Genomic DNA, 15,720 nt, shown 5'->3' on the forward strand with positions numbered 1-15,720 from the left:
TCAGAATCCATAATGTTATTACTGAGTTATGAAATAGAGATTCATTTATTAATCCCTTTTGTAACTTGCAAGTTCTATCATGATGCACAAAAGCATGCCACCATATGTGTATTTACAGCACCAAAAGTGAGAAAAAGAAAAGGGGAAAAGGGAAAAGCATTGGACAATATTTTGACCAATTATTATCTAATGCATGCTCTTGATGAATAAGTGAAATGCTTGCATTGACTAAGTTGATATCAATCAAGTATCGCCTTTGAATAATCAATTGCTATACTCAGACCAATGCATGCAACTTCTTTTGAGTTCAAACCCTAGTCAGAGCCTAATTTACTAAAAAAATGCATGCTTTAGAATCCCCAACACCAAAAGGAAAAGTGGAAGATAATCTTTCCACATTCCTGCAATATTCCAAAGCAGCACCATCATGCTTTAGGGAAAAAGTATAATAGTTATACTATAAGTGCTCATTTTTCTTAGTACAGTCATTTCGCTGCTCGGATAAAAGAAAGAGAGATTTTTATTTCTGTTTCTCATTATGGTACATAGGAATTCAGAATTCAAAGGACTATGTTCAGTTTATGAATGTGCAGTGCAACATATACATCAATATATTGGAAAAACAAGAATATCTTTAGGACTACAAGGAATATTGAAAAGGGTGTACAAGCAATTAATCAAGAAAATTTATAAAAATGCAAAACTGATCTTTACCAATGAAATTAAATTCCAATTGCATCAAGAAGCTGGGAATGTTGAGACACTGAAACTAACGAGTTAGCAACAATAGCACCACTAGCTGCAACTGCAGGGACACCGATGCCAGGAAAAGTAGAGTCCCCACAGCAATAAAGCTGTGATATGGGAGTTGAATGCCCAGGAAAAGTATCCTTTCCGGCTTGTATAGCTGGTCCATAAGTTCCTCGGTTCCTCCGAAGAAATCTTCGATGTGTCAATGGAGTTCCAACCAACTTCACCTCACACTTTTCACGACTAAAGCCTGGACCAAGTGCACGCTCCACTGCCTTCCACATTACCTGTCTTATAGGAAGTCTGTAAGAAGTAATTCACAAAAGAAATTACAGGCGTGTATATATATATATATATATATATTAAGTAAAATTTGAATACCATGATATCGCCAGAACTGCAAAAGAAAAAAGAGAGAGAGAGAGAGAGAGCAACTAGCCTCTGAATGATGGCTCACCCTTTTTCTTCCAAGTCTTAACTAGTCACCTTATTAATCTAGCAATCCACTTAGATAAGGCAAATTCATATATACCTCCGATCGTTCAGCTTTGAGTTGTTTGTACTCGGTGCTTCTGCGATCGAGTCCTTCCCACAATTCAAATGGTTCGGTTCCTGGTGTATAAGCATGTAACACATGTTTCCCAGGGGGTGCCAAATCCGGACTTAGTACACTAGGAACCGATATTAAAACTACATTCTGATCTGCATCAACTCCTCTATCCCAGTCGTTCACAACTATATGATGGATACCTAAGTCCTCGCGTATACCCTGGTTAGTGTAACAATAGTCTATGATTAGATGTGGAAACAAATGTCAATGCTAATGCACAGTGCTAATGCTTCAAATTTACAGAAATGGCAATATAAGACCTTTTATATTCTAATATCCAGATTTAAAGGATCATTAGGAACATGTCGAAGATGCTATGCTAGATCTTGATATATTGTCCATTACATGTTTCCAGGGTATTATCCTCTAAAAGAATTATATAGGATTTGAAACTGAGAAAGCATACTTGAAAGTCTGACGTTCAACATTATAATATATATATATATATATATATATAGCAGACTGGTCCACTGCACGCCTTATATATGCTGTTTATAGCTTAAAATAACTACTTTACTTGTTATGCGGCTGCAGTTGATTGTTGACATTATGTAGACTCCAGCTTATTGTTTTCATAAATGTTGGATCAAATGGAGAAAACAACAAGCATTTATACCAATTTTCTGTATTGAATCATTAATAAGAATGAAGAAAATTTGAATGAAATGTTTCCTTAGAAAATTTGAATGAATGCTTATAAGTGACATCTGAAAAAAAGAAAATGAGAAAGATGTTGGACTGGACCAGCCTCAGTGCCTATAAGACAAGCAATGCTGATGCAATACAAGAAAACTAGCATTATATATGTCAATCCCTATGTTTGGAAAAAATTATTTACATATAACTGAACCAAGACAGTAGCATTCCACATTAGTTAAAAAGAAAATATTCAGATAATGTATGACGATGTGAAGACCAAAAGAACATTTATTGATGTTGTCAAAAGAAAGTTATAATGGACAATGATTTAGCAGAAAATATGTAATAGAACATGTACAAAGTGGTACATTTACAAGTGAAAAACGAATAATTGGGACATGTTTTTGCCTTGTTAACTTTGTAGTTTGTTACCTTTTAAAATTGCATAAATGTGTAGAATTTGTGTTAAGAAGCAATTATAACTAAATTTGGGAAAGGGAAAACCTGATCATATCATATGTATGCTATTACTAATCTTACTCACCTCCGCATCAAAGCCCAAATGGAGATGCATGAATGATTCACACTGTGGTGTTGTGTTAATCCTGTCTGTGTATGACTTTGGAAGAACTTCCTTGGGTAACAGATTTAAAGTATCCCACATAGATGCATTACTTATGACAGCCTTTCTAGCACGAATAAACTGCAGTGCACAAGATTGTTCCTTCAGTATGGAAAAAAATCAAACAGCAGTTTCTCACTTATCACTCATCAAGTAAGGAATCAAATCCACTCACTTGACCACTTCTCAACTTGACTCCAATTGCCCTATTGTTATCAATAACAATATTTTCGACATGACTTCTTAAAGAAAGCCGTCCACCAAACTTCTGCAATCCTCGGACAAGAGCATCAACAACAGCCCCACTTCCATGAAGAGGGTATTCAAGAGAGCAACCAGGCTTATACCATTCTGCAAACATGTAAATCTGAAGGAAATAGAAGAAAGATCACTCTGCTTACAAACATATCACACTGGAGAGTGTTCTAAAATTCCACATTCACAGAACAGTACCATTATCTTATAATTGCTGTGATCATATTCCTATCATGTCCATGTCTGATTTAATGTTGTGACTTTTGACAACAGGAAAGTCACATTAGAAGAGTCTAGTGTCACTGAGTTAGCTAATAGTTAGAAGTCCATTAAGATATAGTTTAAGCATGTAACAATTTTCTGTTTTTACAATTAAACCTAGAGCTCTTATTAATAAGTTGAGATTATATGTGAAATCGTTATCTAATAATTAATCAATAAAAAACATATCTTTCTCTTTCCTCTTCTCTCTTTATCTCTCTCCCTCTCTCTCTCACGTTCCTCTTCACTCTCTCTTCTTTCTCGTCTCTCTACTCCTGTCTATATTCCCTAGGAGTTAGAACTATGAACCAAAGATCTAACACTTAGCCATCTGAGATAAAAACTAAAATTTAATAGAAAAAACAAAATTACAACTCAGCAGTCGAAAGGTAGCAATGTTTAGAGTAATCTCAAATAATGCAATAGGCCCTATACTATAATACTTACTTTAAATAAATAATTTTCCATAACTCATTAGTGTACCACCAGTTCTTTTGGGTATTTGTGCAAAACTGCTCACAATTTAAAAGTACATTATAAAAGAGTATGAGCTAAAACTAAATAATGTCAATCATTCACAAAATATTTTGGAAAAAAGAAAGTCATAGTTACCATCTCTGCCGAGAGTATACCATTAGATTTCACCCCTGCAAGAAGGAAGGCCAAAAGGTCCACCCAGTTCCGTATAAAAGGATCTTTCAGCTCTAATGAGTCAACAATTTCTGAAAATGGCCTAAGAAGCTTTGTAGCACCTAAAGCTCCCTGAGGTCCCATTTGAATGAAAGATTGAAGCAGGGAAGGGGCATATCTAGCTGCAGCAGTAGACAGAACACCAAGATCACCCCGAATAGATAAAGGAGGCAGAGCCATTGCAGCTGAAGACAGTGGAAGTATAGCATCCTGTGACAGAATTTTGTTTTCAAATTGAAAGATATGAAGCAATAATGAAGAATTATTAAAATGAGAAAATATTAATGAAATGAGAAATTGCAAGTTTTATGATCTGAAAAGAATATCAACTCAAGTATGTTCTTTTTAAATGAGGTGTTCAAAGATTACAGTTTTAACACCCAAGACAGAACCTGGGTACAAAATATTCAAGCAACAGTTCTACCTTACACATTTTTGTACACATTGGTATTTAGAAACACAAACTTAGACTCATGCAGATGCAAGTGTAACATTTTCCAATTGCACCAAACAAAATTTCTTCAAAACTAGTGAATTTAAGAATTACCATTTTAAAAGTTTCTTGCTCTTACTTTTCTTTTACAAGATGAAACAAAATAACCAAAATATATAGTTACGTGCTAGACAGAAAAAGGATGCCAGGCTTTCGATATCATGTGGATAGGTCATAGATGAACGAAAGAAAATTATTGTTACTTACAAGAAGTTTTTTCCACTCTTCGACTGCATTGGGACCTGCATACTTCTCAAGGTCCTAAAAGAAGAAGAAAGGCTCCATCAAGAACAAACTTCTGTGATTCAAGAACGCTTAATATCACAGTCAATACTAAAACACCAGAGAAATTAAAAGGGTGAAACGCTATATGTAAAACTGAATACGCAAACATGCATAGATACTAAGTGGCTAGTATCTCCATTTTCCTAATTACTCTCTGTTATTGAAGTGTGTATGTGTAATCTTAATACTTCAAGTTTATGAAAAGCTACATGGATCATGAGTTGTATGATAGTTGGGACTTGGGACTAATAGTAGCTTTGAAATGTCTTTGTCCCTACTTTTCCCTTTGTCTCAACTTCTGAGTTGATAAAATGTATAATTTTTCATATTTCTCACCAATATAAACATAACATCTAAATAGCTAAAAGCTGGACATTACAAAGAAAACCCACCTTGTAAAATTCTGTGGGGCCAATCCGTGACAAGAATTCACCTTCAGGTACATAGACCATCCAAGAATCGTACTTCACACATGGAGGTGATTCACCTAATGCATCTAAAACCTGAAAAATCATATAAACTATGGTCATTTTTACATTGACATAAAAATGCTAATGATCTTTTTTTTTTTTTTTTTCAAAATGTAACTGGCTATGACTTATAGCCCCGTGCAAGAAATAAAAGACATATATAATAAGAAAGAAAAAAAAATACCTGTGCAAGGGGATTAGCCTGAGGACCTCTTGATTGAAGACCAGAGAACAATGACGGTCCTGAATCAAACTTATAGTCTTTTATCTGAAAAGAGTGAGCAGCCCCTCCTGGTAAATCATGACTTTCTAATAGAAGAACATCTTGCTTGTATCTAGCCAGTAGCCCAGCACAACAAAGCCCACCAATACCACTTCCAATCACAACCACATCTGCCTCTGGCTTCCCTGCACAATTTCAATTCTACCAATGCTTCAAAATTGAAAATTCGACCAAAATTTTTTCTTCTTCCCCTAAATCAGAGTCATTTAGTAAAAAGCAGTTAGAAGTGTTCTTGTGCTTGTGTATGTGGAGAAGGGGAGAGACCTGGAAATGATGTCTTGTCCTTGACCAGGAGATTACCATTGGAGGAGAGTTCATTACCGTTGGAATTTCGCGCCACAATTGTTTTTCTGTTACTTGAGGGTCTGAAACTAGAAAATAGAGAATGGTACTGAGCGGTAAAATTGGGAGAAATAGACAATGCCATCTATACAAAAATAAACCCCCCGAAGAAGAAAAGTTATGGCGACTTTTTGAAGTTGGGGGAGGGTAGGAAGCTTCATATTTCGGTTTTTGTAGTTGAGAGTCATCCACGTCGATAACTGTTTCTGGTTTTTTTGTCCTCAAGAAGCATGACCGATTGGACAGGACTAGCAACTTTACGCTGATCCATATGTATAGTTTTATGTATACGTATATTTATTTTTGCGTGAGCCTCTTTTACGGATTGTTATAATTGTTTTTCGAAAAAATAATAAATTGGTTCTTAAGATATTGCAAATATCTATTTTCAAAATTAACTATAAAATTCTTAATTTATAATTCCATTAATGGATTTATCATTTCATTCAAAATAATCTCTTTTAAGTAACAATTGATTAAGAAATAGATCCTTCATAAACATTTTGATCATTCTCTTCTAAATAAAAGAATCAAAATATTAATAAAATCATAATTTAAAAACTTTATAGTTAATTTAAATATTCTCATATGTCAAATATTATATTCTGTACATGCATCGTTTTATTTTTTTTCAATCTCAAAAACTAATAAACGCTCATTTAATTTATAAAAATTAGAATGAAAACGTAAATGAATATCTAACTAAATTCCTCAGAAAAAAAATCTATTTACAACTGAAACGGATGGACAATTCAGAAGACTTCACAAATTAAAATTTAATAGGAAGAGAAATTTTTAGACACCACAAATTTTCTGAAGGAGGTTTGAATGAAAATGGCTACTAAGCTATTTTTTTATTAATTAAAAAAATAGAAAATATTTAATATATATTAGATATTTCAGTATAAAAAATATATAAGAAAATTCTTTATGAACCAATAAATATAAACTTTCATCTAAAAAATTACATTCTATTCTCAATTTCAAATTTCCACAGCTAACCAAAGGAAAGTTATACCAGCAGACAGGAACAGATATTTAAATAACATAAAAGATAAGAGAAAGACCAAATTGCACCAAAGTAAATTTCCATTAACACAAGCACAGCCATAACAAAGACCCAATTAGTCCCTAAACATCTTATAACATTAATCCACACTTTTTAAATCACTCCATTTACCATCAGTCAAAACATTCACATACTCCCACCTGCTCTCAAATCATCTTGCAAAAGCTCTCCGGCTCTTTCTTTCTTTCTTTCATTGAGAATCGAATTATAGATATAGCCCTACAAAATACCAAAGGGCTATAAACAAATTCTCACCAATCACGTATGCTAGACTGATTAACAAGTCATATATATATAAGAACGAACCATGCGAAATCAAGATACTGCTTTCTTTCGATATTTTATATACAGTTTTAACCAAAGGGATCCATCTCTAGAACTAGAATATCCCCATATGCAGTCGGTCAAAGGCAAGAATGAGGACATCATTGGCTCCTCCGGTGAGTAAAAGAACCCCACAAAGGGGGCAGGCACACCCCTGGCAAAATCTGTGGTCCTATATATGATTATAACGAAGATATCTTTTTTTTGTTCCTTTCTTCCTTCCTCCTATTCAGAGCAACCTTTGACTAAGATCCGGATTTCTCCAACCCACCAAGTATTTAATTACATGAACTATCTGCATCATTGACATCAGCTTCCGTTTTTCTTCTAGGCTTCCCAAAGAAAACCTTATCCGTTGCAGAAACATTTTCTCACACCTGACCAACTGTTCCATAAAGAGACAGCCACCAGCATGCAGCAACTGCATGCTCCAAAATTTTCATGGGACTAGAATTCGACTGCAAAATAATAACCACAGCATCATCGAGAATTTCTGAAAGAGGAATAGACAAGACATCCAGCAACTTCAGCAAAAGAAAGATTGATATTGAAACAATAAAAAGAAAATAGAAGCATACCTTTCCAAAAACTCTAAGAACCAGAACTTGACTTTTGAACCCACACTTGCTTCTGCCAATCCAGAGAACAAACTTTCAGCCCATTAGTAAACACTAAACAAGCAGACAGACATGACAATGGTCGTGAAACTTTAGGAAATTCAAGTGTAAGCACCTCATGGGAACCATAACCAGAAGCACCACCTCTCTTTGAAGCCTTCCCCTCGCCAGATGAGCCATCAGCATCCCTCACTGGGTGTGATGGTCCTCGACGACCAAAATGTTTATGTGATCCTGCATAAGAACAATCACTCAAGTTGTGAAACGGAAGTCATATGTGAATGATCCATACAACCGCATCAGCATTGATGATGTAGATTCAGTGTCTAAAATAAGTTAGACAAACAAACCATTGTCTAAAGAAGAATGACTGCCACGTCCAGTGAGGGTTTTAACTTCTCCACTCCTTGAATTTGATGGGTCAACCTTTAGATCTCCAAGATTTCCTAGGAGATTATAAGCAGAAGAAATATCAAAACAAATTGCCCCAGCATAGGAAAAATTTTTTTTTTACTTCAAGTTAGATGTCAGTATTTTTATGTATGCATGAATGGTTCAAATATTTGATTGTCTAAGCAGTTACAATTTCAACTGGTCAACAAAATCACAACCACTATGATGATGCAACCACCCATTAGACCATATTCATATTAAAATACAGTCCAATTGTCCAAACATCATCAATCCCAAAAAAATCCAAGTCAAATAAAGGTGTACCTTGAGAAGAATCTACGCCTGATTGTGTAGATTGTGATGCAGACAATGACAACGATTCATCACTTGCATATGATCCATCTGATCGTCGAAGAGGAGTCCATACAACTCGATCAGGCCTATCCTTATTTCTTGTGCGCTTTTCCTGCTTCTCACCAGAAAAACCATGCAAATCATTAATAACAACCTTATCATCCAAAGCTCCATTCGTGTTCAAAACCAATTGCACATGTGGAGGACGGGGAGGACGTTTTTCCTTTTCCGAATTGGATGTTTGCATTTGATGCTCAGACTGAATCCCAGAAGATTGATTTTGACGTGATTCCTTGTTTAAAAGTATGCTTCTGATTATCCTGCCACTGGCCTCACGTCGTTGGTTCTGTTTGACTGCAGAACTGATCACATTTTTATCAAATGATGCTGCATTCTGCTGCAACATAAAACCAGACAACTGTAGAATTAATAAACATAACTGATACAATTCAGAAAGCAAACTGGCTAAATGTTTGCATTTTAACTCTCTGTGGGGATTGGATATGATACACAGAAAGGGGGTAAAGTAAAAAGTATAAATCAACAAACAAGCTGTCAACATTCATGAATGCCACTTTACACAAAATCAAAATATATCCTAGGGGAAGTTAATCATTGTTATCAAGAAAGCAGGATGGTGTAGTTAGTTCAATAAAGATGAACACAGAGTAGATATTAGTATTTGTTCTTGTGCCATTTGATTTGATTAAAGCAAATGGTAGACATGTTAATTCAAGAACATTTCTTCAAGACATTGTACTGAAAAATCCCACAATAATTGCATTCACATATTTAATGGAGACGCTTTTGTCTCATGTTTTAGTTGAAACCTCAAAGTCCTAAATTGGACCTCCCAACAAATATAAAGTAAACATAACTATGGTAACAATCGCAATTGGGTACTGAGACAACAGTGGCACTGAATGGAGCAGCAGTTGCCAATTGCCAAATGTGAACCAAGTGGTAAGAGCATCAGAAAAAATATACATAACATAGCAATAGTGGCTGCCACAGTCAAATGGCAACAGTACGATAGCTTGGATGCAAAAAATGGGAGCATAATCTTTTTTGCCTTTTAGAGGGGGCAATGGGGCTAGTATCATACCTGCAGCAATGACAGTGGTCAATGTATACTTGGCAGTGGCAGTGAAATTCATCTATTATATTCATTGGAGAGTAATAACATACATACGCGACAACATAGCATGCAGACAATATAACAACATTATTCAACAGAGACAGAGATGGTAAAGGTGGCATGTCTTTGTTCACACACTTCTCTTGGCCTGTTCCATGGACCTTCCATCAGAACATTAAAGCAAGCCTTCTTCATTCTCCGTTCCATAGAAAAATGCATAGTTTAACTGAAGAGCCACTGAAAAATGTAAAGAGGAATGCAAGACTTACATCTGAAATCTCCTTCTCTTTCCCTTTCAGAAGAAGAATTTTCTTTTTCCCAGCATCTGTAATTCCAGAAGCTCCTGAAATAAAACCATTAACAACACATTACAGTCCCTATCAAAAAAATATAGAGTCAACCTGGTGCAGAAAATAAAAAGGCATATTGGGAAAAGAAATATGTTACATGGTAAACATCTCAAAAAAATTTGCCAGTAGATAATAAGTTCTGCCAAATAGATAATGAGGGTGAAGCAAGATTATGGAGGTGACTGTTTGAGACTAATGCTTTGTTCAGTCAGCTTAGCTCAGTTTATTCATAAAAAATATAAGGTACATATGATAGAAACACATATTCTGAAAAAGAAATTATATCCATGTTTAAATATACAGTATTATTTCAAACTTACTGCAATAATTGCATGATTTTGTACTTGACATCCATGATCAAGTAAAGTGCATACAACAATATTAGACAGACACAGTAGCATAGATTAAATAATCTTTAAGGATGATACCAAATCTCTCTGTGGATTAATCAAATTGCCACCAAGATGAACAAAGCATATGTACTTCATAGTCGCTTCAATGGTTTATATGAGGCAGCTTTCTTGCTAAAAACACATATGGATGTACAAATACAAGTCCAACTTTCGACAAAGAATGCCACACCATCATTTAACAGTTCCTATTCAGTTTCCAATCATAGTACTTTCATCTATTTGCTTTGTCTCTATAAGTGCGAGATTTTATAAGTCAAGCATATGTGTGTATGTTAACAATTGAAATGTTCAACAAGTAAAGAACAAAGTACCATCATTGAACACTTCAAATCCGTCTCCTAGACTTACCGCTTTCATCTTCCAAAACTTCAGCTCCAGATGCAGTACCTAAAGTAACAGCTTTATCAGAAAGCTGCTGATCATCTCGCTTCGGAACCAAAATGTAAGTTGATTTGTCTTTTCCACTTGTGCTTTTTGCAGTGTCCCTTAAAACATACTGCCCATCAGACGGAACAGGTCGTTAATGCTCTCCAAATACCTAACTTATTAGCTTGTATTTGTAACAGATTGCTTAAATGATATTAAACAAACCAAAGATACATCACTCCATTAAGCATATGAGAAACTGAGTGTTGGTTTTGCACCATAAGCACTTCAATGAGTAACAAGACTCATGGGAAGAAGAACTGACAGATCAAAATTCAATTGAGCACATGCTTTTACTGTTACTTCTTGCCTACCAAGTTGTCTTCTGAGTATAAAATACAAATCTTTCAAATACAGTTTACAGTTTGAATCTACACAGCAAATATATAGAACATTGGTTGTGCCTGATTTTCAATTATTCCACATTCCAATTTTCTCTATAAATTTCATTTTACTCCAAAGGTGACTATATGGAATATTTTCAAAGATGATTTATACATTATTCACAAGAAAGAGTAACACATTACCACCTCAATGCATACCATAAAATAACATCTCCAAATCACCAGGCCAAAAAGCAGATTCAAACATTCTGATTTAAGCACAACGTTCCCACTGTGCATATCACTTGTACAGGTGTATTTTGTAATACCTTCCACCTCAAGCATTTATCTTAGAAAGCACATTTCAGGCAAAGACTTCATTAATTAGCATCAACCAAGGATGGCTCAAAAAGCTACATCTAAAAATTTACATATCGAAGGCATGTTATATTTCCACGAGAAAATATTGCAACAGACAACAATCATTAAGTTGTGATATTTGACATTATTATCTTCCACATTAAAAATAACACTAGAGCACGTAGAAAGCAACTCTGAAGCAAAGACAAGTCAATGGTTCAAGCTAAAAAATAATAGTGAGTTGTATCGCTAATAGCACCACAAATTAGCTAATGAAGAATTATGAACTTAATATACTTATAACAAAGAATACCATAGTGGTTGAAACTCTCTTCTTTTCAGAACTTCGCTTGGATGAGGATGAACCAGGACTTCCACTTGTACCAGCCCTTCTACTGAGTTTCCCATTACCCAATATTCTCTGCAATCAAAAAATGTTATGCTCTTACTTATCATAGATTTTGAACAAGATAAAGAAAAGAATAAAGAAGTCTACAGGGTGACAAAGCCATAAACATATAACAATCAGATCAAGAGTGACATTTGATGATGTAACTTCTAGGTTTAATATTTTCTTCACAGTAATGCTTATATAATTCAAGTAACACACGGCGCACATAACCATTAAATATTATAATCTAACAGACAAAACTCTCTTTTAGCAGTCTACTGAATTAACGGTGTAAAATCTTTGTAAGATATAAAATGAACCCAGATATTAGTAAAGGGATCACAAACATTGCAGCGATATTCCTTGCTAACCATTAAGATGGAACCAAGACCTTGTTGAGTAGAGTTCAGAAGGTCTATCGAGCTTACAACTTCTTATGGAAATTTGACACACTTGCTAATACTTGTACTCCTGGTTCTTAGGTCCAGGCCATCAAGTAATCAGGTGAGACACTTCATCAACAGTAAATTGCCAAATACACATAGTAGCTCCTACTCGCAACCTAAATTAACTAATGGAATTCTGAAAACCATTGGAACTGGCCATACAGCAAATAACACAAAAGAATACGGTCCATAATTTTCTTGATAAATTTTGAACCTTTCAGCAACATATTTTAGTTCAAAGAATACCCGAGATCCAGTCTTCGCAGCTCTTTTCTGCCGGACAAAGTCCATTAAGGGTGTAATAATAGGAGCATCTTTTATAATACCTGTAGATATATCAGGAAAGAATATAAATGAAGCAATAATAATGGTTTTCCAATTTAGTACTACATTATCATGCATTTTTTTTCTTCTTAATTGGAATATCTGTTCATAGAGCAGCATGTCACCCAAGATCTTTTTAACTAACCGGCTCTTTCAGCTTCTCTTCTTTCCAATTGTATCTCAGCACTGGGAAGATTCTCAGCAGGCTTTGATATCAATTCAAGGAACTCCAGATATGCAGGATCTATATGTTCAACAAGGAAATATTTATATTTACAAAAAGGAAAATGATAGCATATGTAATTTCACAATCAAATTCATCTTTAATTCCACAAAGAACAATTTTCTCCAAAAAATAAAAACCTTTTAGGATGGTGCCTTCACGACCATCTTTCTTAGACCACTGCTTTGGAACACGCTGTGAGGGAGCATACTCAACCACAGCTCTAAACTGTGTGCCTGTAAAAGAAAGAAATAATTTTATTAAAATTTCATGTCTTGTATCAAATCTCGCAAGAATTTAAAATTCAAGAACCATAAAAAATATGAATTAAACATGAGAAGGACACTAAATTTGTTGACTTCTTTACCCTATCCAAAATAAAACAGTGATTTGAACACAAACAACATCATAGAAATGATTTGAGTGCCTCATCAATCTTTTGAATATATGCTCAAGCATTACCCTTCTCATTGACAAAGAGATGACCATTAAAGAACTCTGCAAACTCAATAACATCTTCTGGGCTTCTGAAGTCAATGTAGGCTCTAGAATTGGATTGATGCCTCTGACTGCAATCATTTTGAGAACAATTATTAGAGAACAATCTTAACCACAAAGGTTATTGAGTTTAAATACAAAATTAAGATCAACAATGTTAATAAATTTAAAAAAAAAAAAATCCTAATACCATTCACAATATGAGTTGAAGGATTAATCACATAGACAAGGTGATGAATCTGCTATAAGAAGGAGAACAAGTACTCCTTCTCATAGAAGCATCATATATACAACCACATCATGGTAAATAAGTCTATCAAACCACTTCGTGCACGAAGAGGGAGCATGGAGTGGTTCCAAAAATAGGAATTTGAAAGAATCAGAACATAAAAATAGAGTCAAAGCATAAAGGACAAAAAGAAAATAAAACTCTAGTAGCTGCCAAATAGACCAATGCTCTTGGGATTTAAAATATAAAATCCCTCCATTTCTCCTAAAGGTAATTATCTAATATGATGATTTGATAATGTGAACATAATGAAAAAGGAAAATAGTAAAATCAGTATCACACTAGAAAACATAGAATTGCAGTTCGAGTTATCTAAGAACTACATTAACTCAAAAACTCTATATATGGCAGTAATAGCAATGATTAAAAATATCAAAACACCAGACTAGCATAGCATCCAACTTCATACTACTTATAATTTATAATACATGAAACCATAATAATATGTTTATGATATGAACAACTCCCTTAAACCAACTTAACAAAAAAAAAATCAAAAATTGCCAGACACAGAAGAGAATCACATGAACTACATTTTTCAGTAGAGAAAGAAATGAATAAGTGCACAAATCAAACACAAAAGAATCCTCACATTATTTTAACGATAGCTAATTTAACAATTATTTCCATTTCAGAATCTATATCATCCCCTTTTTACACAGAACTCAAGTAATATTATTTTCAAGAAACATACTCCAGTAACTACTAAATAAAACACGCAAAATCCTTAAATGCAAGTGATTAGGTTGCCTCAGTTCTAATTCACATGCATTCACAACTCTAGAGCCTCCACTTACATCACGTTCGTATTGCAACAAAACCGATTTAACTTTATAGTTTATCAAAATTGAAAGCCAATAAACCCCACCAGACATACACCATGACTATAATAATAAAATGAAACAAATCCACCTTCAAGAGGCTCATAACAGCAAAAATAAGCCAAAAGAAAATTATAAAATCAATCCAAAACGGTAAGACGTACCAAATGCTGAATAAAACCCTAAAGAAGTCGCAAATCGGGTAAAATATAAGACAAACTTTCCAAAAAAAGAAAAAAAAATCTAACCTGTTCTTGCCAGGACGGAACGATACCCAATTATAACGCCCAGCGAAAGCAACGTTGATTTGCTCCAAAAACATGTCCTGAGAAATCGTAGGCGGCAAGTGGCGCACCACCACCTTTGTCTTCTCAGATTGACCTTTCATAACTTAAAAAGCCTAAAATCCAAACAAACAAAGAGAACAAACCCTAGAAATCCAAAATCCCCAAATCAAACTACAGTTTCCTATTTTCTCTTCCTCTTCTTCCAAATTAGTCTAAAAAGCTCGAAAATCTGTATGAGATTACATCTTCGTCATGGAGTATTAGCATCGATCGAGAGAGATTTCATGCCATAATAACGGATTGGTGCCCTAATCGCCATGCACGAAAGGTTAAGGGAGGAAAAGAAGAGCACAGAGGAAGAGAGAGACAGTGAAACGAAAAGGACTCAGTAAATGTATTGTTTGTATATAATACGGTTAGTTATGTATACAAAAACGTAATTATGCGTATATTTGTGTATTTGATTGATTTTGAGAACTGATTTGGCCTTTTTGCGTGTGATGTGAGGTGCGCTCTTGTGTGCAATGGTGTAACTAAGGTATTTCTGCACGTGAAAATTTGGGCAACAAGTGTGAAAATATGTGAAGTAAATTATATAATTCACCGTCACTAATGAAATTAATCATATGATTTTTATACGAGATGCAATCACGGGTGCACATTCAATCAATTCCATTAATGGTTTACAGATTAGTGAATGGAAATTTCTAAATATTTTGCCGAATCATTTATTTTTTATTAAATTTTATTTAAAAATTTTACTTATTGTCTCAATTTTATTAAACTATTTTTATCGAATAATTTCTTTTCAGCTTAGTAAATCGGTAATTAGAGAAATTTGTTTATCCGCACTGTGTAGTTGTATTAGTTAAACAAATGGATAAGCATATTTTGAATGTAATAGACCGTTAAATAGTCGGTCAATTTTAAATTTTCTTTAAAATCGTCTTTTATGCGAATTAATTCATCTATAG

At 34.3% G+C, this 15,720-nt stretch overlaps 2 protein-coding genes across 9 annotated transcripts; both read right to left on the reverse strand.

Moving 5' to 3' along the window:
* Positions 1-502: 502 nt before the first annotated feature.
* Positions 503-5,906, reverse strand: LOC105629678 (FAD/NAD(P)-binding oxidoreductase family protein). Of its 5 annotated transcripts, none has more exons than XM_020677617.3 (9): positions 5,623-5,902; positions 5,260-5,483; positions 4,998-5,108; positions 4,528-4,581; positions 3,770-4,037; positions 2,797-2,972; positions 2,544-2,702; positions 1,283-1,519; positions 503-1,037 (listed from the first exon to the last, which is right to left on the reverse strand). In XM_020677617.3, exons 1-9 carry the CDS (start codon positions 5,783-5,785, stop codon positions 723-725), a joined length of 1,707 nt encoding a protein of 568 aa, XP_020533276.1. In that variant the 5' UTR covers positions 5,786-5,902; the 3' UTR covers positions 503-722. The 5 variants fall into 5 exon arrangements, 4 of the variants coding, with proteins under 4 accessions (XP_020533276.1, XP_020533275.1, XP_020533277.1 ...); XM_020677616.3 differs by having other exon boundaries at positions 2,797-2,988; positions 3,750-4,037; positions 5,623-5,901; XM_020677618.3 differs by having other exon boundaries at positions 857-1,053; positions 2,797-2,988; positions 3,750-4,037; positions 5,623-5,906.
* An 865-nt stretch (positions 5,907-6,771) lies between these two features.
* Positions 6,772-15,142, reverse strand: LOC105629679 (regulator of nonsense transcripts UPF3). Of its 4 annotated transcripts, none has more exons than XM_020677585.2 (13): positions 14,708-15,142; positions 13,314-13,420; positions 12,992-13,087; positions 12,774-12,872; positions 12,551-12,630; positions 11,781-11,888; positions 10,707-10,854; positions 9,865-9,938; positions 8,428-8,875; positions 8,061-8,156; positions 7,826-7,944; positions 7,672-7,723; positions 6,772-7,551 (listed from the first exon to the last, which is right to left on the reverse strand). In XM_020677585.2, exons 1-12 carry the CDS (start codon positions 14,845-14,847, stop codon positions 7,685-7,687), a joined length of 1,554 nt encoding a protein of 517 aa, XP_020533244.1. In that variant the 5' UTR covers positions 14,848-15,142; the 3' UTR covers positions 6,772-7,551; positions 7,672-7,684. The 4 variants fall into 4 exon arrangements, with proteins under 4 accessions (XP_020533244.1, XP_020533245.1, XP_012066696.1 ...); XM_020677586.2 differs by having other exon boundaries at positions 6,772-7,586; XM_012211306.3 differs by having other exon boundaries at positions 8,428-8,851; positions 14,708-15,141.
* Between the last annotated feature and the right edge of the window lie 578 nt (positions 15,143-15,720).

This window comes from Jatropha curcas, chromosome 6 (assembly GCF_041381405.1).
Source record: "Jatropha curcas cultivar XTBG-Jc1 chromosome 6, XTBG_Jcur_1.0, whole genome shotgun sequence".
Classification (NCBI taxonomy): domain Eukaryota; kingdom Viridiplantae; phylum Streptophyta; class Magnoliopsida; order Malpighiales; family Euphorbiaceae; genus Jatropha; species Jatropha curcas.

What these genes read in the sequence shown, in the direction of transcription:
- LOC105629678 (XM_020677616.3), bottom strand. Translation starts at nt 5,785, where the DNA reads ATGGCATTGTCTATTTCTCCCAATTTTACCGCTCAGTACCATTCTCTA. An exon ending in AAGAGTGGAAAAAACTTCTT is followed by an intron (nt 4,038 to 4,527) that starts GTAAGTAACAAT and finishes ATTCTGTCACAG; the next exon opens with GATGCTATACTTCCACTGTC. An exon ending in GTATACTCTCGGCAGAGATG is followed by an intron (nt 2,989 to 3,749) that starts GTAACTATGACT and finishes TATTTCCTTCAG; the next exon opens with ATTTACATGTTTGCAGAATG.
- LOC105629679 (XM_020677585.2), bottom strand. Translation starts at nt 14,847, where the DNA reads ATGAAAGGTCAATCTGAGAAGACAAAGGTGGTGGTGCGCCACTTGCCG. An exon ending in AAGAGAAGCTGAAAGAGCCG is followed by an intron (nt 12,631 to 12,773) that starts GTTAGTTAAAAA and finishes ATATATCTACAG; the next exon opens with GTATTATAAAAGATGCTCCT. An exon ending in AGAGAGTTTCAACCACTATG is followed by an intron (nt 10,855 to 11,780) that starts GTATTCTTTGTT and finishes TCTGATGGGCAG; the next exon opens with TATGTTTTAAGGGACACTGC.